Below are 26,434 nucleotides of genomic sequence, written 5' to 3' on the forward strand. Positions count from 1 at the left end.
GGACCAAAGTCCGCCATCCTAACCACTAGGCCACTCCTCCACTCCTTCGCTATCCTTCACCACCTAAGGAATTGTCCACTGTTGCTCTGCATAATGTCCTGAAACAGACATTGCTGACGAACTGGGCAAAGCCATTATCTAATCCCTCCATTCCCAAGAAGATTGAGTCTCAGTATAGGATCCACGGGGACCCAGAGTTGATGAAGACCCAGTTGCCTCATGACTCTGGCATTGTGGATTCTGCTCTCAAGAGAGCCAAAAGTTCTCTGGATTACGCCTCGGCGCCCCCGGGGCGGGAGTTTAGAACTCTGGACTCTTTGGGGAGGAAGTCCTATCATTCTGCTATGCTCGTGTCCAAGATTCAGTCGTACCAGCTCTACACAAGCATCCACTTACGGAACAATGTGCGGCAGCTGGCGGACTTGGTCAATAAGCTCCCATCGGAGCAGGCCAAGCCTTTTCAGGAGGTGGTCAGGCAGCTGAAAGTGTGTCGCAAATTCCTGCCCAGGGGTGCTTACAACACTTTTGATGTTGCGTCCAGGGCCACTGCTCAAGGGATAGTGATGCGCAGACTCTCATGGCTCGTGCATTCTCGGACAACACCACGACGGTGGCCTACATCAATCGGCAGGGGGGCACTCGCAGTCTTCCCTTGGCAGTGCAAGCGTCTCGTCTTCTAGTATGGGCGGAAGCGCATGTTCAGAGTCTGTCGGCAGCGCACATTGCGGGTCAAGACAATGTTCAAGCGGATTTTTTCAACCAGACTCTTTTGGACGCAGCGGAATGGAAGCTGTCGGACTCAGCTTTTCGGCTGATCTGTCAACGTTGGGGAAGATCAGCAATGCCAAAGTACCCCAGTTCTTCAGCCGCAAACGGCAGCCAGGATCCACAGGATTGGACGCTCTTCTCCAGCCATGGCCCGAACAACAGCTACTGTATGTTTTTCCTCCATGGCCTCTGATAGAGTTATTTGCCGCATAGGGTGGCATCGGGGGCAGTTCGTTCTAGTGGCCCCAGACTGGCCCCGACGGCCGTGGTATGCGGATCTCGTTCGAGCACTCTCAGATCTACCATTGCGACTTCCGGTGACTCCCGATCTGCATCAAGGGCCAGTTCAGATGGAAAATCCCTCCCGCTTTGGTTATACAGCCTGGCTATTGAGAGACAGTAGCTGAGGAAGAAGGGATTTTCAGGACCAGTCATTGCCACTCTTGGGGGCACAGAAGCAGTCTACTTCAGCAGCGTACGCGCCTGTGTGGAAAGCTTTCTCAGCGTGGTGTTCTTTGCGTGCTGAATCGCTTTTTTGTGCGGACATTCTGGTTATTCTGGAGTTCCTTCAGGATGGTCTTCAAAAGGTATTGGCATCTAATTCCCTTCGAGTGCAGGTGGCTGCACTAGCTTGTTTAAGGGGCAAACTGGACGGTTCCTCTTTAGCAGCTCACTCTGATGTGGTCCGTTTCCTACGCGGAGCTCTTCGGCTTCGGCCTCCTCTGGGGCAGCCGTGCCCGGTGTGGCATTTGAATGTGATACTGCGAGCCCTCCAGGCCCCACCGTTTGAGCCGTTGAATAAGGTTTCTAAGAAGGATCTAACATTTAAGACTGTGTTTTTGGTGGCCATTGCTTCGGCTAGGAGGATTTCTGAAATTCAGGCTTTGTCTTCCAGAGATCCTTTTTTGCAGTTTTCTGAAGCAAGGGTGTCGATTCGGATGGTGCCGTGGTTTCGGCTTTCCATGTCAATCAGGCGGTTTATCTTCCGTCTTTTCAAAGAGAGGATTATCTGGGGGAGTTTGCCTCGCTACGTTTCCTGGACGTGCGGAGAGCCTTGTTTCGGTACTTGCAGATCTCTAACGAGTTTCGACGCTCGGATCATCTCTTTGTGCTCTTGTCGGGATCGAAAAAAGGTGAGGCGGCTTCTAAGGCTTCCATTGCTCGCTGGATTAGGGAAGCCATTGGAGCAGCATATCTGCTACAAGGGCGGGCGTCTCCAGTGGCCCTGAAGGCGCATTCTACTCGGGCACAGGCGGCTTCTTGGGCGGAGTCCTTATCTCTGGAAGAGATTTGTTGGGCGGTTACTTGGGCGTCCCGTCATACTTTTGCGAAGCATTACAGGCTAGACGTGTCTGCTCGGGAAGATGCAAGTTTTGGGGCGGGAGTGTTGGCACGGGGAGCATTTGCTTCCTACCCTACTTAAGGAATGCTTTGGTACATCCCACTAGTTCCTGGATTCATCTGCTGCAAGTGACAAAGAAGGTAAAATTATGTCTTACCTGATAATTTTCTTTCCTTTAACTCAGCAGATGAATCCAGGATCCCTCCCTAGTTCAGCCGACGGTTTTTTCATTTTCCGCGCAGTGTGGCTATTTTTTCCTTCCGGGTTCTCTTTTGCAGAGTTCAAACAGATATGGGAACTTGAAAAGGATTCTGATTTCTGGATCAAGTTGCAGTTATTTCGAAGTTCTTATTTGGTTCTCTGTTTTTTATAGTGAGGATGGTTTCTGGTTGTTGTTGGTTTCATATTTTTGGCCTTGTCAAATGCTTACGAATGACATACTAACTGAGGAAGGAGCTGGCCGTCTGACATCACTGCCTTTAGTTTGTTTATCTCTATCTCCACCTGCTGGTAGGCGGACTTAACCCACTAGTTCCTGGATTCATCTGCTGCGTTAAAGGAAAGAAAATTATCAGGTAAGACATAATTTTACCTTAAGTATTTTTAATTCCCCTCCTCCAGTCTCCCCACATTCAAATATTTCAGTTCAGCTATATGAAAACTTTGAACTAAAGCTTGAACAATTAATATGGTGGGGCTTTAAAATAAAGCTAAATATATAGGTCAAATAACATGGCAAATCTACTTAAGGCATCAGGAAAACTGACAGTTAAATTATCAGAGAAAAATTTTATGCAAACAAGAAAAAGATTTATGAGATTTTTTTTTTTTTTTTTTGGGGGGGGGGGGGGAGCTTCTTGAAAGCTTTACATTCAAGATGTTCCAGAGAATCCACATTTTTTTCTTCCTAGGGGTTTGGATGATAGTAGCATTAAGATTCTCTGTTTTAATATGCTAATGACATTGTAATGTGTTGGAGGATTGTAAAAACTATTGTCAAGCTTTTTATATTTAGATTATATTTAGAGTGGCTTGGCGGACCTGATGCTCTTGAGTCAATGGAATAATGCTGCTTGCAAGGTAGCATTATTCATTTAGCACAGGAGTCAGTAACCCACAGTACTGAGATACCACAGGTTGATGACTCCTATGGTAAATCAAGGTGTGGTAAAAGTCTGCCTTTTACCGCTTATTTGATAACTTCCCCCCTCAGTGTCTGCCACACCACCCTTTAGAATTATAACTTTACTGCTGATTTTTCTGCACCAAAACCCTTAATACATCAGAGAGAATATGAACTAAACCATTCCACAGCTTATTACATCGGCCTCTTAGTGATTTAAACTTCCAAAAATATTTTCTCTTTCCCTAAACGGCACTGGACTCCAGCATCTTTCAGTGGCATGCAATTTTAAGTTGGTAGTTCAATTGTATTACCAAAGCTAAGCCTACCACTTCAACAATTGTAGCAAATCAAAACCTGACACTGAAATAGTTAAGAAGAGGTGAAGTGAAACCTAAAATTGAGAGATTGATAATTGTGGCACAGACCAGGGGCTCATAGAAAAATAGGCAAAACAAATACACTAGCAAAGAGCTAAATATAGTACACATTTTATCACAGAGTGTGACATGCTGATGTCAGAAGGTCTACTTAGAAGAAGACCAATGTTAGAGCTTATCCACAGGAACTTTGTAAACACTATAACAACTGTGACAGAACTGTGTAAAATGAAACGGTTGTGATCACTTAGGACATTCCCATTCCCACCAATAAAAAACTAAAGCAAGAAAAGTGGGCATTATGGTAAAGGAGAAAAACCTAAGAATCAGGGCCGGTCAAACCCGGTAAGCAGGGTAAGCACTGCAGGGGGGCGCATGCCTTCAAGGGCGTCACTTTGCAAGCAGTCAAGCTCTGCTGAGTATCTAATCTCTGCTGCTCATCTCAGTCTGGCTCCAAAGCTGTCAGCTCTCTGTCCCGTCCCCTCCCCCTCCCAAGCAGAGAAATATCCTCCTTGTGTTTGTCAGAGGACGTCACTGCTCCAATTGAATCTGGCTCTGAAATAACTTGTGGGAGCTCAGCTAACCTCTGTCCTCTGCCCAGAGAGGGCTCAGACAGAGACAGCACAGCAGAGCCTCGACCTTTGTTTTGTCAGAGACTGCTGTTTAGTGCTGCACCTGACCCACCCTTGTCCACCCCCACCCCAACACAGCAACTCAGGACAGGAGGGCTAGACGCCTGCTTTCAATTCCTAACCATCACCTATCTCTCATTCCCACTTAAGTAACTCCTGTTAGTCTGTCCAACTCAGATTGTAGAATGTTAGTTTATGCTGATTACGTCTGTCCTAGCTAGATCCTAAGCTGTGCTCGATGGGAAGGCTATTGTGCTGCATGCAGAATCTAACTTCTTAGGATTTCAGGTTAATTTTTGAAGAGGGGCTATTTCTGTTCTACATGTGTAACTGCAAGGCCAAGTGTCTGAATAGGGATCTGTTTGTTAGATTCTGAAATTTTGATAACACATTGTTTTTCAGAGTTGGCAAGACTATTCTCCTAATTCCTGATCTATGTGCTAAGTTATTTTTCTTCTATACTGGTGTAATATTTTCAATGATGCCATGGCTGGTAAAAGGGGTGTGTCTACTGTGGGGGCGGAGCCATTGTGATCCTGCCTCTGGATGGGTAGGGGCACCAACTAATAGACTGCAGGAGGGCGCTAGAAACACTAGGGCCGGCCCTGCTAAGAATGGCTAAAATAAATGAGTACCAAATGATTATTAACCGTAATGTGGGGAGAAAGAGAAGATCAAGTACAACAAAATTCAACCAGGAAATGTGACAGAAGAAACAAATATTTGCAATTGTACTGGGTACTACCAGCCCAAATAAAAATAACTTTAAAATGCACCTGATGAGCTCTTGAAGGATGCTTTCTTTAGCACAGTGCAAATACTAAGACCAGTACTAGCAACAAATTTGATAGATTGAGAACATCCTACAAACCCTTGTTTTGCCAATAAGGTTCACTCCTGTCATTGTATAGACAGAATTAAACTTCTGAATATTGTAAGATGGAATGCAAATCAGAAACAAAGAGAACTGAAAAATTTCTAACTGCTTGCTGAAATAACTAAAAATAATTTGCTGGTAATTAGTGACATGCAGTGACATTTAAAATAGAGGATTCACTAAATGTGCTGAACAAGAGCAGCTCAATGGCACCAACATAGCACCTGCCACTGCCACAAAAATGACAAGTAGGTCTCAGCAGTCCCTACACAGTACTTTTCACCTCACAAAAACAAGAGAGGCTTGGTGGCCCTAATACCATACCTCCCACTCTAGCTAGAACACCGAGGGTCATGGTGGCCCCAACACAGAAAGGAATCAAAAGACCTCAAAAAAACAACTTCCACTCCCACAAAAACACCATCTGTATCCCTTCCCAAAGGGAGCTTTAGTTTCCTGCTTGGATAGTTATATGACCCTGAGGCTAACCCATGCTTTGGACCTTGTGATCCTAAGTTCTGTTGACATGGCAAGTAACTGCACTTGTTTTCTTGTATTTGGTACCATTTGTCTTAGTGTATTTCTTAAAGAGTTTTATAAGCTCTAAATCACATTTCTTTGTGGATTTTAAAGATTTTAACTATAGTTCCAATGACCTTATTGTGGCATGAACATCCTAATTAAGTAGAGCAGTGCTAATTGCCCAACACAAAAATTATTCGGTTTGTTGGGCAATTAGCATTACTCTACTGATGTAGTGAACTGGAATTTCAGAAGAGTGCAGAACAGGACTGGCAAGATCACTACATTGATTTTACCCGGGTATCATTTTGTTGTTGTGTGAGCTGTATATTGTCAGCAAGCACCCCTCCGTGCTGTCCGCTCTTGCTTCGACACCTCTCTGTGCTGTCCGCGCTCCGCTCAACACCTCTCTGTGTGGTCTGCGCACCTCGGAGCACCTCTCCGAGCTGTCCTTCTTCGCCCACACAATTGGGGCTAATCCATCTCCTCAACAGAATTGTTCCGGCTCACTTGCAAAAAGCAATTCACAGTACTGTTTATTCTGCAGAGCACTTTTATTTCAGAGCCCCACCAGCCGGCGCATAGAGTATGCGCTGTATTCCAGCTGCTGGTCTCTGTACAACTTACTTCCCTTCTTCTTCCCCTCTCCCCACAAGCCCCCAACAGTTCCCAAAAGTTCAGTCTTGAGACTCCAAACCCAAATGAAATAGACTTTTGAGTCAGTCAGTTCCTCTACTCACTTTCTCCTACTGCCTAGGAGATAGAGGCATTTTCTCCTCCCTCACTTGTCAGCCACCAACACTCTGACAACCTCCCACCGAAAATGTACAGACTGACCTTCTTCATGTAATTACCCTCTGTCCTGAGCAGAAGAACTCCATTTGCTCCTGTTCAGCTTCTTTCATGGCCTTTTCACCGTCCTCCTCCAGCTCAATCTCCTCCCACTCCATGGAGTCTTCCCCCACCCTCTCTCCCAGGTGCTGCTCCTCCCCTTGATTGTCCTCCATCTCCCAATCACCTGCTGACCTGTCTGCCTGCTGGGAGTTGGAGTGCTGTCCCTCATGTTCCCTCCTCCCTTGCAAGTGCTGCTGGGTTCTGTAGTTCACTTCCTTTCTTGCAAGTCTCCTACCCCCTTTCCCCGGCAGAGAGTGATCTTCCTTTCTAGGCCTACTGCCCCTGTCAGTTCTTCTCTGCCTTCCCTCTACCTCCTCCTTACATACCCCCCCGCTTAAGAACCTTTTACCCTCCCGGGGCCTGACTCCTTCAACCTCCTGCCCGGCCATTCGGGACAAAATATCCACATTCCCCAATAGTTTGCCTGCCCGATGCTCCACCCGGAACTGAAAGGGTTGCAAGGACAGATACCAACGCATAAGTCTGGCATTAGCGCTTTTCATCTGCATTAACCATTTCAGGGGGGCATGATCCGTAATAAGCCTAAAGGGCCGTCCCTCTAAATAGTATTGACACATTTGGGTGGCCCACTTAATAGCCAGACACTCCTTCTCAATGGTGGCATATCCTTTTTCATGAGGAAGGAGTTTACGGCTCAAATATAATACAGGATGTTCCTCCCCCTCATGGATCTGAGAAAGTACTGCCCCCAAGCCCACCCCCGAGGCATCCGTTTGCAGTACAAAGGGTTTGTCCCATTCAACTGCCTTCAGTACCGGATCCTCACATAGTGCTAAACGCAACTCTTGAAAGGCTTCTTTCTCCTCCTCCCCCCATTTCAACTGATTCGGCCGATTCCCTTTTAGCATATTTGTTAAGGGCTCAGCCTGTGAGGCAAAATGGGGAATGAACCTGCGGTAGTACCCGACTAGCCCAAGGAAACTCCGCAGCCTTTTTTTGGTTGTCGGATAAGAAAACTCCCTAATACTTTGTACTTTATCCAACAAGGGTTTTACCTGCCCACCCCCCACCTTATAGCCCAGATATTTAACCTCCTGTTGGGCGAAGTGACATTTCTGGGGATTAAGTGTGAGACCTGCCTCCCGGAAAGCTGTTAACACCTTCCTGACCTGCCTCATGTGTGTCACCCAGTCCTCACTATGGATAATAACGTCATCCAGATAAGCCGCAGCATAACTCTGATGAGGCCGTAAGACCCTATCTAGCAGGCGCTGACAGGACGCCGCTGCGGAGTTTAATCCAAACGGCATCCTCTTAAATTGAAAGAGCCCCAAGGGGGTAGAAAAGGCCGTCTTGGGTTTAGACTCCGCAGATAAAGGAATCTGCCAATATCCCTTGGTCAAGTCCAACGTAGACAGATACTGAGCCGACCCCAACCTATCTAATAAATCCTCAATACGAGGCATAGGATAGGCATCAGGCGAGGAGAGGGCATTAACCTGGCGGAAATCAATACAAAACCGCCAGGTATCGTCTTTCTTAGGCACCAGCACCACTGGACTTGACCAAGGACTATATGATTCTTCAATAATACCATACTCCAGCATTTCCTTCACCTGTCTAACCACCTCTTGTTGTTTCACCGGGGACAGCCTATAAGGTCTTTGCCTAACCACCCGGCCCTGATCTGTAATAATCTCATGCATGCTCAAATGGGTCTCCCCCGGACAGGGAGTAAGGACATCCTGGAACTCTTCTAGTAGTGCCCCAAGTTCCTGCTGCTGATCCTTATTTAACTCCTCTGCAATGTGGGGCTTCAGGGACTTAAAGATGTCTGAGATCTGAGGCCCCAGATCCTCCTCCTCCATCGCCTTAGTCCCGCCCCACAGCACCTTCCTTTCCCTCCACAACTTTAACACATTCACGTGATATGTTTGCTTTCTCCCCCTCTTATTCCTCACCTCATACGTAACGGGCCCCAATTTCTTAGTAATCACCCCCGGTCCCCTCCACCGACTTTCAAATTTATGAGGGCCATCTGCTATCATAATTATGACCTTCTCCCCTTCTGCAAACCCTCGCTCTTCCACTCCCTGATCATAATATGATTTTTGATATTCTTGACTTTTACCCAAGTTATCCCGGGCGTAGCCCCCCAATCGTCGCAACCTACTCTTCAGGTCAAACAGATAAGAGACCACCGTACAGTCTCCTCTATCCGGTGGCACCCATTGTTCCCTCAGGATATCCAAAATTCCCCGCGGGCCCCTCCCATACATTAATTCAAACGGAGACACTCCTAATGAAGCCTGCACACTCTCCCTACAGGTGTATAAGACAAATGGCAAGAGGCGATCCCACTCATCCATACAGCTCCCCAACCCTCTACGCAAGAGAGTCTTAAGAGTCTTATTAAATCTCTCTACCAGACCATTGGTCTGAGGATGGTAAGCTGCGGTACGGATGTGTGCAATACCAAACGCCTCCCATACTTGAGCCAATGTACGGGAGAGAAAATTAGTGCCTCTATCAGTAAGTACTTCCCGGGGAAACCCCACCGTACAAAAAATGTGAATCAGCTCAGCGGCAATCACCTTAGCTGACACTGTACGCAGGGGCACCGCCCACGGGAAACGGGTGGCCATATCTAACACCACCAAAATATACACAAAACCCCTCCGTGACTTGGGGAGCGGTCCTACAATATCCATAGCCAGACGGCCTAGCGGAACCCCAATACGAGGCAAGGGACATAAAGGCGCCCGCTTTTCCTACTTTTCCCCGGGGTACCAAAAATCTCAGGATGAAAGGGAAAAACCTGATCCAAAGGAAGACCCTTCCCACCCTCCTGCTGTGACTGACACTGAGCCCGGGTAGTTACAAAGGCTTTTCCCCCTTTCACATATAGGGAAAAAGGGGCCCAGTCCCTCCCCAGTATCAGGTCCTGTGGCAGCCGAGACAACACCGCTACTAATATCCGGTGTGCCCCCATAGGCCCTTTTACGGTCACCCAATGTAAAGGATACCTAGTACTAGCCCCATGAATGCATTGAATAGCTACCTCCCCCTGGCTAGCCCCTCTCTGATCATACTTTCCCTTACTTATACGGGACCATAATCTCCTTGAAAGCATAGATTGGTCAGCTCCCGAGTCTAACAGGGCCTCCACTTTCACCCCCCCCCCCCCCCCCCCCCCCCCCACCTCCATGACCTGAGTAAAGGGATTGGACACCTGTTTATAAGAATGAGAAGTAAAGCCCTCCTTGGCCCTACAATCCTTCCTTACGTGCCCTTTATGCCCACACCTATAACAAATACGATCCCCAGCATACCCTGAGACCCCCATTCCCCCTTCACTCATACCGGCCAGTTCCCTCTTTGCCTGCAGAGGCTTAGCCCCTGTCATATATCTTTCCTTTCCCGCCCGCACCCCGCCCCCACCCACATGTTGGGACTCTAGAAAGCATTCCATACTTTTAACAACTTCATCCAAAGACCCACAGCCCCGCCTAATCAAGTCCCTTCTCAATTCTGCTGGTAAGGCCTCCAGAAACTGCTCCAACACCAGCTCTAACATTACTTGAGTCACTGAGTTTTTTTCGGGTTCTAACCACTTGGTGGCCAAATCCAGTAATTTCTGGGCCAAAGCCCTGGGCGTCTCTCCTTCTGCCCACCTCCACTCTCTAAATTTCCTTCGGTAGGACTGCTTACTTAGCCCGTACCTGTCCAGAATAGCCCGTTTAAGCTTAGCATAGTCCGCAATCTCAACAGCCGGGAGACTGCGAAATGCTGCCAGTGCCTCCCCGGATAATGCCGGAGCCAGTCTCATAGTCCATTGCTCCCCTGGCCAGGCTGCAGCAACCGCTACCCGTTCAAATGCCCCCAGGTAATCCTCTATGCCGTCCTTATCAGACAGCTTACCCCAGGGTAACCAGTTCATCCCCGTCAGGCCTCCGGTCAACGGTGCTCCTCCCGTTGCAGCTCCCTCTGGCATCGTCGGCCCTGGCTGTTCCCGTGCTCCTCCTTTCAACAACTCCTGACACAGTTCCAGAAGCGGCTGTTGCTGGGCCCTCGATGCAGCCAAGGAGTCCTCCATCAATTTGTGTGCCAGTTCCTGTTGTTTTTGGAATTGATGGGCCATGAAGGAAAACATCTCCTTTGGATCCATTGTGCTGGCCTTCTTCTCTCCTAGACAACACACAAAAACAACAACCTCCAAGTGCAGCTGCTTTTATAGGTTTGCCACCCTGCAACCACACCCATGCATCAGCAAAATCCCTTTCCAGCCATGCTATATGCTCACCGGATAGCCCAGGCTTTTGCGCCTTGCTCTTCCTTCTCTTGGAGAACCAGGAAGTTCTGTCAAATATCCCACCACTGCCACCAAATGTCAGCAAGCACCCCTCCGTGCTGTCCGCTCTTGCTTCGACACCTCTCTGTGCTGTCCGCGCTCCGCTCAACACCTCTCTGTGTGGTCTGCGCACCTCGGAGCACCTCTCCGAGCTGTCCTTCTTCGCCCACACAATTGGGGCTAATCCATCTCCTCAACAGAATTGTTCCGGCTCACTTGCAAAAAGCAATTCACAGTACTGTTTATTCTGCAGAGCACTTTTATTTCAGAGCCCCACCAGCCGGCGCATAGAGTATGCGCTGTATTCCAGCTGCTGGTCTCTGTACAACTTACTTCCCTTCTTCTTCCCCTCTCCCCACAAGCCCCCAACAGTTCCCAAAAGTTCAGTCTTGAGACTCCAAACCCAAATGAAATAGACTTTTGAGTCAGTCAGTTCCTCTACTCACTTTCTCCTACTGCCTAGGAGATAGAGGCATTTTCTCCTCCCTCACTTGTCAGCCACCAACACTCTGACAACCTCCCACCGAAAATGTACAGACTGACCTTCTTCATGTAATTACCCTCTGTCCTGAGCAGAAGAACTCCATTTGCTCCTGTTCAGCTTCTTTCATGGCCTTTTCACCGTCCTCCTCCAGCTCAATCTCCTCCCACTCCATGGAGTCTTCCCCCACCCTCTCTCCCAGGTGCTGCTCCTCCCCTTGATTGTCCTCCATCTCCCAATCACCTGCTGACCTGTCTGCCTGCTGAGAGTTGGAGTGCTGTCCCTCATGTTCCCTCCTCCCTTGCAAGTGCTGCTGGGTTCTGTAGTTCACTTCCTTTCTTGCAAGTCTCCTACCCCCTTTCCCCGGCAGAGAGTGATCTTCCTTTCTAGGCCTACTGCCCCTGTCAGTTCTTCTCTGCCTTCCCTCTACCTCCTCCTTACAATATACAGTTCTGTACACCCTGATGTCTTAGTGCATATATTCAGTTTTAAATCCTGCTACCTTTTTCTACTTTAAAATACATTTAGAAAAAACATCCAGTGGGTTTCAAACTCTAATATGGTTCTTGAGATTGGGCATAAGGAACTTGCTCACATCATAATTCTACTTTAAGGGCTCCTTTTACTAAGGGCTCACTATATAGGAAGTACCACCGGGCAGTGTTGCCAGATGGCGAAACATTTTTCAGCCCATACAAAGCACAATATTAATATAAATATTAATAAGGTTGATATGAATATTAAGGTAAATATGAATATTAATAAGGTCAATGTTAATATTAATAAGGTGATATAATCATCAGCAGCATAATCAGAATCATAATTAGCACAATCAGCACCAGCATCATAATTAGCATAAATTCATAATCCATCCACCCACCCACTCTCAAAACAAAAGAAGCAAGTTTCCACCACAAACCATCTCTCTCTCTTGATCTAGGCACAGGAAAAAAAGATTTTACATGATCCCAGGTTTCAACCTAAATCATCTTTAATGTAGGATATAAATGTTTTAAATAAATAGATAAAAACTCTGAATGTTGAGCACCTGATTCTCATAACATGATATTTGTTTTAGTGACCCTTTACCAGGAGAAAAAAAAACCTCTGCACAACTATAACACATTCTAGGGTGTCCCTATAACTAGCCCCTCCAAAACATTGATTATGATTTATAACAAATTGCTACTCTACCTATGAAAAGTTATTCCGTTCTTATACTGCCTCTGTGTACATCCATATACTGCCCAAGCTGGCAAGTTTGAAAATATAAGTGAGATTAAATAAAAATGCTGCCATTACAATAATAAAGCATGACAACGTGGATGCAGCAGCTTATAGCTCCGCTCCATCACCCTCTCTTGATGATCTGCTCTCTGATTCATAGAGCAGATCAGGAGGGGACCTGCCACCAGAGCCACGTGTCTTCTGTGGCCTCTTGGGTCAGGCCTCCCTTCGCTCCTCCAGCCACACAGAGAGGCCACGTGAAAGAGAAAAAAGGTGTGCAGTGCGCGCCACGCTGGTCCAACTTAAACAGGACCAGATCTCACCGCCTATTGGTCCAATTAGGACCAATAGGAAGGCGAGCTATAAAGGAGCAGCCAACCCGCGGCAATTTAAAATTGCCCAACCAGGCCAAAAATAGCCCAAAAAGCCGCGACTTGTGGGCATTCAAAAAAAGCTGTGGGGAGGAGTGGAAAATAGCCCAATTCTACGATTTTACCGCTAGGCTACCGCAGCAGCCCAGCTGTACTTCCCACCCCTAGCACGCCATCATTTCCGGCACTACAAAATGTATTTATTTTTTGTAGCGCCGGAGTGTACCCTGCAGTAATCAGGCAGTGCTGCACGCTGCCTGGTTACCGCCGGGTTAAGTGGGAGCCCTTATCACCACCTCAATGTGTGGCAGTGCATAAGTACATAAGTATTGCCATACTGGGAAAGACCAAAGGTCCATCAAGCCCAATATCCTGTTTCCAACAGTGGCCAGTCCAGGTCACAAATACCTGGCAAGATCCCAAAAATGTACAAAACATTTTATACTGCTTATCCCAGAAATAGTGGATTTTCCCCAGTCCATTTAATAACGGTCTATGGACTTTTCCTTTAGGAAGCCGTCCAAACCTTTTTTAAACTCCGCTAAGCTAACCGCCTTTACCACATTCTCTGGCAACGAATACCAGAGTTTAATTACACGTTGAGTGAAGAAAATGTTTTCCAGATTCGTTTTAAATTTACTACATTGTAGCTTCATCGCATGCCCCCTAGTCCTAGTATTTTTGGAAAGCGTGAACAGACGCTTCACATCTACCCATTCAACTCCACTCATTATTTTATAGACCTCTATCATATCTCCCCTCAGCCGCCTTTTCTCCAAGCTGAAGAGCCCTAGCCGCTTTAGCCTTTTCTCATAGGGAAGTCGTCCCATCCCCTTTATCATTTTCATCGCCCTTCTTTGCACCTTTTCTAATTCCACTATATCTTTTTTGAGGTGCGGTGACCAGAATTGAACAGAATATTCGAGCTGCGGTCGCACCATGGAGCGATACAAAGGCATTATAACATCCTCCTTTTTGTTTTCCATTCCTTTCCTAATAATACCTAACATTCTATTTGCTTTCTTAGCCGCCGCAGCACATTGAGCAGAAGGTTTCAACATATCATCAACGACAACACCTAGATCCCTTTCTTGGTCCGTGACTCCTAACGTGGAACCTTGCATGATGTAGCTATAATTCGGGTTCCTCTTTCCCACATGCATCACTTTGCACTTGCTCACATTAAACGTCATCTGCCATTTAGACGCCCAGTCTCGTAAGGTCCTCTTATAATTTTTCACAATCCTTCCGCGATTTAACGACTTTGAATAACTTTGTGTCATCAGCAAATTTAATTACCTCACTAGTTACTCCCATCTCTAGGTCATTTATAAATATGTTAAAAAGCAGCGGTCCCAGCACAGACCCCTGGGGAACCCCACTAACTACCCTTCTCTATTGAGAATACTGACCATTTAACCCTACTTTCTGTTTTCTAACTTTTAACCAGCTTTTAATCCACAATAGAACACTACCGCATATCCCATGACTATCCAATTTCCTCTGGAGTCTTTTATGAGGTACTTTGTCAAACGCCTTCTGAAAATCCAGATACACAATATCAACCGGCTCCCCTTTATCCACATGTTTGTTCACCCCTTCAAAGAAATGTAGTAGATTAGTGACACAAGATTTCCCTTCACTAAATCCATGTTGACTTTTTCTCATTAATCCATTCTTTTGAATATGCGCTTTCCCACTCATGGCAGGCTCAATGCGGCTTCCATATTGTATACAGGTACTTATTTGTACTTGGGGCAATGGAGGGTTAAGTGACTTGCCCAGAGTCACAAGGAGCTGCCTGTGCCTGAAGTGGGAATCAAACTCAGTTCCCCAGGACCAAAGTCCACCACCCTAACCACTAGGCCACTCCTCCACTTCTTAATAATAGTCTGTACCGTTTTGCCCGGCACCGACGTCAGACTCGTCAGTCTATAATTTCCCGCATCTCCTCTGGAACCTTTTTTAAAAATCAGCATTACATTGGCCACCCTCCAATTTTCCAGTACCACACTCGATTTTCAGGATAAATTACATATTTCTAACAATAGATCCGCAAGCTCATTTTTCAATTCTATCAGTACTCTGGGATGAATACCATCCGGTCCAGGAGATTTGCTACTCTTCAGTTTGTAGAACTGTCCCATTACATCCTCCAGGTTTACAGAGAATTCATTAAGTTTCTCCAACTCGTCAGCTTTGAATACCATTTCCGGCACCAGTATCCCACCCAAATCATCCTCGGTGAAGACCGAAGCAAAGAATTCATTTAATCTCTCCGCTACGACTGTGTCTTCCCTGATCGCCCTTTTTACTCCTCAGTCATCTAGCTGTCCAACCGATTCTTTTGCCGGCTTCCTGCTTTTAATATACCTAAAAAAATTTTACTATGTGTTTTTGCCTCCAACGCAATCTTTTTTTCGAAGTCCCTCTTAGCTTTCCTTATCAGCGCTTTGCATTTGACTTGACATTCTTTATGCCATTTCTTATTATTTTCAGTCTATTCCTCCTTCCATTTTCTGAAGGATTTTTTTTAGCTCTAATAGCTTCCTTCACCTCACTTTTTAACCACGCCGGCTGTCGTTTGGTCTTCCGTCCTCCTTTTTTGATATGCGGAATATATTTTGCCTGGGCTTCCAGGATGGTGTTTTTGAACAGCATACACACCTGATGTAAATTTTTGACTCTCGCAGTCACTCCTCTAACTTTTCTTTTCACCATACTTCTCATTTTATCATATTCTCCTTTTTTAAACGCTAATGTATTTGATTTTCATGTATACTTACTTCAAAGCTAATATCAAATCCGATCATATTATGATCACTGTTATCAAGCAGCCTCAGCACTATTACCTCCCGCACCAGATCATGCGCTCCACTAAGGACTAGGTCTAGAATTTTTCCTTCTCTCTTTGGCTTCTGTACCAGCTGCTCCATAAAGCTGTCCTTGATTTCATCAAGGAATTTTACCTCCCTAGCGTGCCCAGATGTTACATTTACCCAGTCAATATCGGGGTAATTGAAATCACCCATTATTGTTGTGTTACCCAGTTTGTTTGTGTCCCTAATTTCCTTTAACATTTCTGCATCTGTCTGTTCATCCTGGCCAGGCGGACGGTAGTACACTCCTATCATTATCCTTTTCCCCTTTACACATGGAATTTCAATCCAAAGTGATTCCAAGAAGTGTTTTGTTTCCTGCAGAATTTTCAATCTATTTGATTCAAGGCTCTCGTTAATATACAATGCTACCCCTCCACCAATTCGATCCACCCTATCACTATGATATAATTTGTACCCCGGTATGACAGTGCCCCACTGGTTATCCTCCTTCCACCAGGTCTCAGAGATGCCTATTAATATCTAATTTTTCATTTAGTGCAATATATTCTCCCATCTTATTTCTTAGGCTCCTGGCATTTGCATATAGACATTTCAAACTGTGTTTGTTGCTCCTATTTACATCATGCTTAGTACTTGACAGTATTAATTTGCAGTCTTTTGTCTGATTTTTAGTTTTATTTAGGGACACCTGATCTACTACAGTCTCTTTTGCAACCTCACTATCCGGATGCCCTATCTTCCCTGTTTTGATACCTTATCCCGAACCATGCGCTTTTGAGCGACTGTTGGCCTTCCCCACATTTCTAGTTTAAAAGCTGCTCTATCTCCATTTTAAATGCCAATGCCAGCAGCCTGGTCCCACCCTGGTTAAGGTGGAGCCCATCCTTTCGGAATAGGCTCCCCCTTCCCCAGAATGTTGCCCAGTTCCTAACAAATCTAAAACCCTCCTCCCTGTACCATCGTCTCATCCACACATTGAGACTCCGGAGCTCTGCCTGTCTCTTGGGCCTGCGTGTGGAACGGGTAGCATTTCAGAAAATGCTACCCTAGAGGTTCTGGATTTGAGCTTTGTACCTAAGAGCCTAAATTTGGCTTCCAGAACCTCTCTCCCACATTTTCCTATGTCATTGGTACCCACATGTACTAAGATAGCTGACTCCTCCCCAGCACTATCTAAAATCCTATCTAGGTGATGCGTGAGGTCCGCCACTTTCGCACCAGGCAGGCAAGTCACCAAACGATCCTCACATCCACCAGGCTCCCAGCTATGTACAGTGGGGGAAATAAGTATTTGATCCCTTGCTGATTTTGTAAGTTTGCCCACTGACAAAGACATGAGCAGCCTATAATTGAAGGGTAGGTTATTGGTAACAGTGAGAGATAGCACATCACAAATTAAATCCGGAAAATCACATTGTGGAAAGTATATGAATTTATTTGCATTCTGCAGAGGGAAATAAGTATTTGATCCCCCACCAACCAGTAAGAGATCTGGCCCCTACAGACCAGGTAGATGCTCCAAATCAACTCGTTACCTGCATGACAGACAGCTGTCGGCAATGGTCACCTGTATGAAAGACACCTGTCCACAGACTCAGTGAATCAGTCAGACTCTAACCTCTACAAAATGGCCAAGAGCAAGGAGCTGTCTAAGGATGTCAGGGACAAGATCATACACCTGCACAAGGCTGGAATGGGCTACAAAACCATCAGTAAGACGCTGGGCGAGAAGGAGACAACTGTTGGTGCCATAGTAAGAAAATGGAAGAAGTACAAAATGACTGTCAATCGACAAAGATCTGGGGCTCCACGCAAAATCTCACCTCGTGGGGTATCCTTGATCATGAGGAAGGTTAGAAATCAGCCTACAACTACAAGGGGGGAACTTGTCAATGATCTCAAGGCAGCTGGGACCACTGTCACCACGAAAACCATTGGTAACACATTACGACATAACGGATTGCAATCCTGCAGTGCCCGCAAGGTCCCCCTGCTCCGGAAGGCACATGTGATGGCCCGTCTGAAGTTTGCCAGTGAACACCTGGATGATGCCGAGAGTGATTGGGAGAAGGTGCTGTGGTCAGATGAGACAAAAATTGAGCTCTTTGGCATGAACTCAACTCGCCGTGTTTGGAGGAAGAGAAATGCTGCCTATGACCCAAAGAACACCGTCCCCACTGTCAAGCATGGAGGTGGAAATGTTATGTTTTGGGGGTGTTTCTCTGCTAAGGGCACAGGACTACTTCACCGCATCAATGGGAGAATGGATGGGGCCATGTACCGTACAATTCTGAGTGACAACCTCCTTCCCTCCGCCAGGGCCTTAAAAATGGGTCGTGGCTGGGTCTTCCAGCACGACAATGACCCAAAACATACAGCCAAGGCAACAAAGGAGTGGCTCAGGAAGAAGCACATTAGGGTCATGGAGTGGCCTAGCCAGTCACCAGACCTTAATCCCATTGAAAACTTATGGAGGGAGCTGAAGATGCGAGTTGCCAAGCGACAGCCCAGAACTCTTAATGATTTAGAGATGATCTGCAAAGAGGAGTGGACCAAAATTCCTCCTGACATGTGTGCAAACCTCATCATCAACTACAGAAGACGTCTGACCGCTGTGCTTGCCAACAAGGGTTTTGCCACCAAGTATTAGGTCTTGTTTGCCAGAGGGATTAAATACTTATTTCCCTCTGCAGAATGCAAATAAATTCATATACTTTCCACAATGTGATTTTCCGGATTTAATTTGTGATGTGCTATCTCTCACTGTTACCAATAACCTACCCTTCAATTATGGGCTGCTCATGTCTTTGTCAGTGGGCAAACTTACAAAATCAGCAAGGGATCAAATACTTATTTCCCCCACTGTATATGCCTAATGATCGAATCACCAACTACAACAGCTGTCCTAACCTTTCCCTCCCGGGCAGCACTTGGCGACATATCCTCGGTGCGAGAAGATAGTACATCCCCTGGTGGGCAGGTCCTGGCTACAGGAGTACTTCCTACTTCACCAGGGTGATGCTCTCCTTCTAGGAGACCTCCCTCCTCCAAGGTAGCACAAAGGCTACCAGACTGGAGGTGGGACTTCTCTACAACATCCTTGTAGATCTCCTCTATGTACCTCTCTGTCTCCCTCAGCTCCACCAAGTCTGCTACTCTAGCCTCAAGAGAATGGACACGTTCTCTGAGAGCTTGGAGCTCTATGCATCAGGCACACACATATGAGTGGCGCCCCATGAAATGGCTGCGCGGCAAATGCTTTACTTGCCACTCGACCATTTCCTGTAGGAAAGCGAGACTTCCCTTTTACCAGCTGCAATAAAAGAGGGCCTTGACTCGCGTGTAAAACACGTGCTGACACCAGCCCCAGCCCCCTTTTGCCTCAACTAGGTAAAAGGGGCCCTAAGTGCTGTGTGTCCAGTCCTTACAAGTTTATTGTGAATTTTGTGAGCGCAGCTGAAATTCCTTACCTTGCACCTAGCTCACCTCAGAAATAGCAATAGTTGCTTCATGTTTTGGCTGAAATAGAAAAAAATAAATTTTTATAAAGTAATATTCCGCATTTTCTAAAGCTTTCCTTTTCTTACAGTTCACTGTGGTGAAATTATTAACATAAATATCCTTTAAAATCAAGAATGCAAACTACGTTATTTCACGGAGCCTCTTCTTCTGTCTTTGAAGTTGATTGTAGAATTCTGCTTTGCTTAGAAAGTCTTATTTGAAAGATCATGGTTGGACCTAGGGATTATAACCAGAAAACCCTGTTTAAAAAAATACACCCTCAAAGGTACTACTGCAGTCTGATGACATCAGAGCCAGATGTTATCTGTGTGGGTTTGTAGGGAACAGGGAAAAGATGGTGGCAAAGATTTAAGCCGCACACTTGGACAGAGGAGGCAGCCATGGCCACAGCAGCATTTCATCCTAATGAGCCATAGCCCTCTAGCAGCAGGTGAGCCAAAGGGACCAAGGAGCCATAGTGCTTTTGGAGTAGGTGAGCCACAAAGGTGATGGAAACCAAGCTGGGGAGAATAGGGAGGTAATAGTGCAGGGGTGGAGGGAGGGCCACCTGGAAGGCAGAGAGAGAAAAATAGTGTGGGCCATAGGGGAAGAGGAGGAAGAAAGAGAGAGAGAGTATACCTTAAGGGGTGGGGGAAGGGAGAAAAAGTGCTATGAAAGGGAAGAGAGATTTTAGGTACCCTTTCCTGGAAAAAGGTTCAAAAATGTGAAATAGTATAATAATAAAGATGGGGATAGAGTATTTAGCATTTTTAATGGAACCCACCTCAAAAGCACAAAACATCTTCATAAACCTTTATTTTTCCTAGCCTGCCAAAGTAACAAATTGCCTGAAATAAGCCTTTAAATTTTCAAATGAGAAACCCCTGGGTTCGAAAGCCCTAGTTATAGATCAAGATTGAAGACAGCTAGGAGCAGGCTGTGTTCAATAATTCCACAATTCCCTTTTAAAAATGTGTAATCTTACATCTGAAATGCACTCAGTCTGAATTCAAAGTTCCTGGCATGATTCTTGTTTTATATTACAGTACAGAGTAAACCTTGTCTATCCTAGTTGAATATTTGTGTATTTATTAGGGCTTATTTACCACCTTTTTGAAGAAACTCACCCAAGGTGATCTGTAGAATATATGAACAGGTTTTACACATTTATGGGTCAATCAAGCTAATATATATATATATACATATATATATGTATGTTGAGATTGTTTTGTCTTTTTCATCCTTGGTTATGGTATGTTACATTTCTATACTGTTTTCTTCAGATTATAAATAGCAGTAATTCCTAGTTAACCTGAAAAAAAACCCACTAAAATGGTAACTCCTCTGAAAATTGGTGTTTGTCCTCACAACAGTTTTTTGTGAGAAAATTATTTCTCTATTTTGTTAAATGTAATAAAAAACAGAAAAAAAGATATGTTATCTGACCAAGGAAATGATTTAATGGAAACTCTGGTGTTAGTTCCTTAAATGTATTTTAATAATAGTTCTAAAAAGTTGCTGCTGTCATGTAATAGGCTTGCAGAACATTTCTTCTATGCTAATATATTTCCTAATTTTTACAGATTCTGACAACAAAGGGATGAATTCCAATTGCTTGGTAGCTTGCATAACCACTCTGTTCTTGTTCAGCAAAATCAGGCCTCAACTAATGGTGAAGCATGCTATGACTATGCAACCTTACCTTACTACTAAATGTAGTGTAAGTATAGGATACTAAACAGTCCTATGCAAAGGATTAATATATAGTAATAAAACTGTGGGGCCCTTTTACCAAACTGCGGTTAAAAAAAAAATGGTCCTGTACACTAAAGCTATTTTTCCCACAGGGGCAAAATGGCTGAGCACAGCCACTCCGCCCCCAGCACTAAAACTTAAATGTTATTTTTTAGCGCATGGATAACACATGCCAATCCCCAAATTACTGCGGGACACCCAGGGGCGTATCTGCATGGGGCCACGGGAACCTGGGCCCCTGCAGATTTCGCCCTGGACCCCCCTGCCGCCGTCAACCCTCCTCCGCTGTTGCCGTGGGCTATCTTTGCTGGCGGGGGACCGCAACCCCCGCCAGCCGAGGTCCGCTTCCTCCTGCCGCTGCCTTTAAAAATATTCCTTCAGCTGGCGGGGGACCCCAACCCCCGCCAGCCGAGCCGAGGTCTTTTAAGTTCTTCTTCGATCGTCCTCCGTGCTGTTCAAAGCTGCTGAATCCAGTTTCGGAGTCTGACATCGCAGCACGTTGTACATGCAGGACTTCAGACTCACAGAAACAGAGTCTGACGTCCAGCAAAGGTAGGTGACGGCGGCAGGGGTGGGGTCGGCAATGGCGGGGTGGGGGCTATAATGTGCCCCCTCATTCTGGCTCTGCCCCCCCCCCCCCGAACTTCAGATACGCCTCTGAGGACACCTGAGCACTCCCCAAGGCATTTTTAGTAGCAGTAAGCACATATTAGTGCTTACTGCAGCTTAGTGAAAGGACCCCTATATAATATATCTTAACATACTTTGGTGCACTTTTACTAAGATGCGCTAATGATTAGTGTGTGCTAAATGATGAGAAACTCATTATATTCCTATGAGCATCTTCATTTAGTGTGCGGCTAAATCTGTTGGAGCACCTTAGTATAAAAAAAAAAACCCTTGTTTTCAATAATGTGTAATGTAAAATTACATTTAACATTATGAGGCTCTTTTACTAAGCTGTGACAAAACCTGGGCTTAGCGCATGCAAACACAGGATTTTTCCACATGCTAAGCCTAGATTTACCATGGCAGCATATTATGGATTTTTCCAAAACTTTTGCAGGTCTCGTGCTACTTTTTCCTATTTAGGTGGTGCCAAGTGCTCCTGCGTTAAGTCCACATTATCCACTTAGCAAGCACTAATGTGAACACACTAGCTGGATAATGTTCATCACCCATAACACACCTTCTCCCAGAAATTTTTTTTTTATTAATTAGCACATGCTGACAAGCAAATTACCATAAAATGCTTTAATGCATGTTCTGGTAAGCCATTTTCCCACATTAAGCATATATTAGTGCTTAACTCAGTTTAGTAAAAGGGTCCTTATTTTATTTATCTGATGTTCATAAGCTTTAGCAGTAGTATTTGTAAGATTTTTGAAAATGGAGCATCATATATTAATTTTTGGTAGGGGAAATGTAACAATGGAGTATTTATATCTGTGCTTGTATAAATAACTACTCTGCCTGAATGTAACATGCCTTAAACTACTGCTGAAAAGGTGTAAGCTAGGGCTGCATTTCAATAAAAAATTTTAATCTCATGATTGAAGGCAGGGATGGACTGTGGGGGGGGGCATGCATTTCCTCTCCCTCCATCCCCCCCCCCCCCCCCCCCCACATATCATAGTGGAAATGCCAAAGCCCCGCCAGGCAAAGAAATCCACTGCCAATCAGCCTCTTTCCTCCTTGTGCTGCCTCAGGAACGAGGAAATCAGGGTGCCTCTGGCCACCGATGCTGGCACTCCCCAAGCATGCACAATTCATGCTCAAACTGATCATGCTTGGGGAATGTAAGCAATGGTGGCTAGAATCACCCCGCTGACTTCCTCGCTTCTGAGCCTGTATGAGGAGGAAGCGGGTAACAACAGCGGATTTCTTCGACTGACAGGGCTTCAGCTTCCCCACCAGCCATTGAATATGTACTGCAGCTTTGGAGGGGGCCTGAGCCCAAAATGGGGGGGGAGGACCAAGGTTTCCAAGGCCCCTCCCCTACAGCTGTGCCACAGATTAAAGGCCCAGTATCATCCATTTTTTCTCTCTCTCTCCCCAAGCCCCTGCTTCCTGAATCCAACCCCTGTCTCTTTTTTTTTCTTTCTTCCCTCCACCTTCTCCATTATTTGTCCCTCCCTCTCTCTGAGCCCAACATCTTTGCCGCCCTACATCCTTATCTCCCTCAATTGGCATTCCCCCCGCACCTCAGGCACAGTCCAGCATCTCTTCCTCCCCTTTTGGCCCTGCCTGTGGTTCTGTCTCTCTCCCCCCCACTGCCACCCCCTCCAAGGTTCTCTCTCTCTCTCCCCCCCCCCCCCCCCCCCTGCTCACTCACACATCCAAGGTTTTATGAAGGGGATGGGACAGCTCAGAGGGAAAGGCCTGGTGCAGGCCGCAGGCAGCCTTTCAGTACGGCTGCCTGTGGTGCAGCAGGGCAGGTCAATTATTAATTGCAATTAAATGTTTTAATTTCAGCTAATAATTTACGCATTGATCGCGTTATTAATTCTAATTAATGTGCAGCCCTTATGTGAGCTAAACCCAAATACAAAATCCAGATGAGTGTGCAAATTTACATTTCATTTTGTTAGCATTGTGTTATATTGCCAAACAACGTATTCTGTTAAACGTAATAGAGTAAAAGTTAAGCACCTGAAATAAGTTGCACTTCGTAGAAATATGATCGGAAATAATGTGGGGAACCTTATCTAAGTAAACTGTGATAAGGTTTGATTGCCTGACTCTTGCCTAAGACAATATTGAATGGAGAATTTGAAGTCTTGTTAGTGTGGGTCTAGTTTGTTATGTAAAAGTGAAATGTTAATTTGCCAGCATTGTAACATTAGCTATTCAGTTAAATTAATGGGGTCATTTACTAACAGCACATGCTGATGCTGTTATCGTGTAGTGGCCATCACTGAGCTCATTATATGCAATGGGCCCTGCAGTGTATAACAAATAAATGTTTTGGGGGGTTTTTTTTTGTTTTTGTTGAAGAAGTTATAGTAATTTTACTAATAAACCTAAACAATCTCAAATTGTTAGCTTTCACAGCTTGGAAATTGAGCAATGTTTAGTTTCTGCACTTAGGTTTCCAGTGTCTATTCAAGATGTAGTCACTTCTAGAAAATGATCTACCAGACATACCTGCACCCTTAAGTAAAAGAGGTTGTCTATCTGGTGTTTCAGTATGCCATTTGCTGTCCTCCTGACACCATATTACATTATCAGGCTTATTTTCGAAAGAGAAGGGTGCCCCATCTCCCGATACAAATCGGGAGATGGGGCATCCTTCTCTCAGGGTCGCCCAAATCAGCATAATCGAAAGCCAATTTTGGACGTCCTCAACTGCTTCCCGTCGTGGGGACGACGACCAAAGTTCCCGGGGGGCATGTCGGCACCATAGTGAATGCGGGGCTGGGGCGTGATTAAGAGATGGGCGTCCTCGACTGATAATGGAAAAAAGAAGGGCGTCCCTGACGAGCACTTGGCCAACTTTACTTGGTCCATTTTTTCTTGTGACCAAGCCGTGAAAAGGTGCCCGAACTGACCAGATGACCAACCTATCTTTGTGGCATTGGAACTTTAGCAGCTCCTTGCTGATTGATTGTGCTGTTCTTGAACGTGTTATCTGGCATTGTTTTTCTTTATCTTTAAAATTAAAAAAAGGAACAATTGCCTCTGGTATTTAGGTGTAGACCATGACTCAGATCCCTGTGTTTTCTGTTGTACTTGTGTCCCTGACTCACAAAGGGAGCATCTCCTTTATCTTCAGAGATATAGGGCAAGAAATTTCCTCACAAAACCCCTGCATTGCACTAATGTTGTTTTCAGTGATGCTATCTCTTTAGAGCAGTCAACCTCTTCTTGTATAGACATCTGTTGCCACATTTACACAGTGCAGAGCCCTGTCTCCTGGCAGATTTATTTATTTATTTCCTGCATTTATATCCCACATTTTCCCACCTCTTTGCAGGCTCAATGTGGCTTACAAATACCGTAGTGGCGATCGCCATTTCCAGAATAAGAAATACAGAAGAATGTTCCAATCAGAGTATGTAGAGTACACAGTAAATTAAAATAAACTTGGTAATCAATACATTTCAGGTGCTGAAATCAAGGGTAGTGAAAAGCGTTCAATAATGACAATGTGATAAAGTAACCAAAATACCAATTCTTCCAGTCGAACTATTGATTTTAGCTCTGCAGTCATTCCTGCTGTGTTTTTTCAGCATGGGCCTTTCAGTAGTTGGTCAGGACCACCAGCCGTGATAGAATGTTATGGAAAGGGTTATATAAAAGGTGGGCCTATACTGCAACTGGAGCCCTAGACAATATAAATACTGAAGTATGGTGGTAGTCAGGATTGGTGATAGTTAAGGCCCTACTTCCTCACGATTCTATGGTGGTGGACTCTGCTCTCAGAAGAGCCAGGAGTACTAGAGACTATGCCTCGGCGCCCCCAGGCAGAAAGTCTAGGACCCTGGATTCCTTTGGGAGGCGTACGTATCAGGCCGCGTTTCTCGCCGCCAAAATCCAAACATACCAGCTCTACACGAGCATCCACTTACGGAACTCGGTGAGGCAACTGTCCAGGTTAGTTGAAGTACTTCCTCCAGAGCTTGCTGAACCTTTTCACCAGGTGGTCAGGCAGCAGAAGGCATGTCGTAAATTCCTGGCCAGGGGTACTTATGACACTTTTGATGTGGCATCCCGAGTAGCTGCTCAAGGTATAGTGATGCGCAGACTCTCATGGATGCGTGTCTATGACCTGGATCATAAGACCCAGCAGCGAATGGCGGATGTTCCTTGCCGGGGAGATAATCTTTTTGGAGAGAAGGTTGAGGACATGATTAATACCCTCAAGAAGCTTAATGATGCCATGGATTCTCTCTCCCGCCGGGCGTCTTCTGCTACTACCTCCTCAACCGGGAGGTTTTTCAGCGGGAGGAGGAGTGCTCTCTATTCCTATAATAGGCGTAGGTACACTCCTGTTTCTCGACAGCCTGTTCAGGCTTGCTCCCAGCATGCTCGCTCCCGTCAGCGACGGGCACCTAAGGCCCCTTCGGTTCCACAGCAAAAGCAAGGGATGGGCTTTTGACTGGCTTCAGTGCAGCATAGCCGCAGTAAACATATTTGTGCCGGACAACCTGCCTGTCGGGGGGAGGTTGATATTTTTTTCACCAAAGGTGGCCTCTTATAACCTCCGACAAGTGAGTTCTTCAAATAGTCCGGTTAGGATACACCCTCAATCTGGCATCCAAGCCTCCAAATTGTCCACCGGGAGCTCAGTTCTTCAGCTCCCAGCACAAGCAGGTACTCTCCGTCCTTCTACAGGCCAGTGCGGTCGAACCCTCGATACTCCCAGCTCACAGAAAGTATCTTCGGTTTCGGCTGGGAACTCAG

At 45.7% G+C, this 26,434-nt stretch overlaps 1 protein-coding gene across 1 annotated transcript in view; it reads left to right on the top strand.

The window, feature by feature from the left end:
- NIPBL (NIPBL cohesin loading factor) overlaps positions 1-26,434 on the top strand; it is a 1,064,356-nt gene that overhangs the window by 884,843 nt on the left and 153,079 nt on the right. The window contains 1 exon segment of the mRNA XM_030191924.1: positions 20,857-20,993. Coding sequence (XP_030047784.1) covers positions 20,857-20,993 — 137 coding nt within the window.

Source organism: Microcaecilia unicolor, chromosome 2 (assembly GCF_901765095.1).
Source record: "Microcaecilia unicolor chromosome 2, aMicUni1.1, whole genome shotgun sequence".
Taxonomy (NCBI): domain Eukaryota; kingdom Metazoa; phylum Chordata; class Amphibia; order Gymnophiona; family Siphonopidae; genus Microcaecilia; species Microcaecilia unicolor.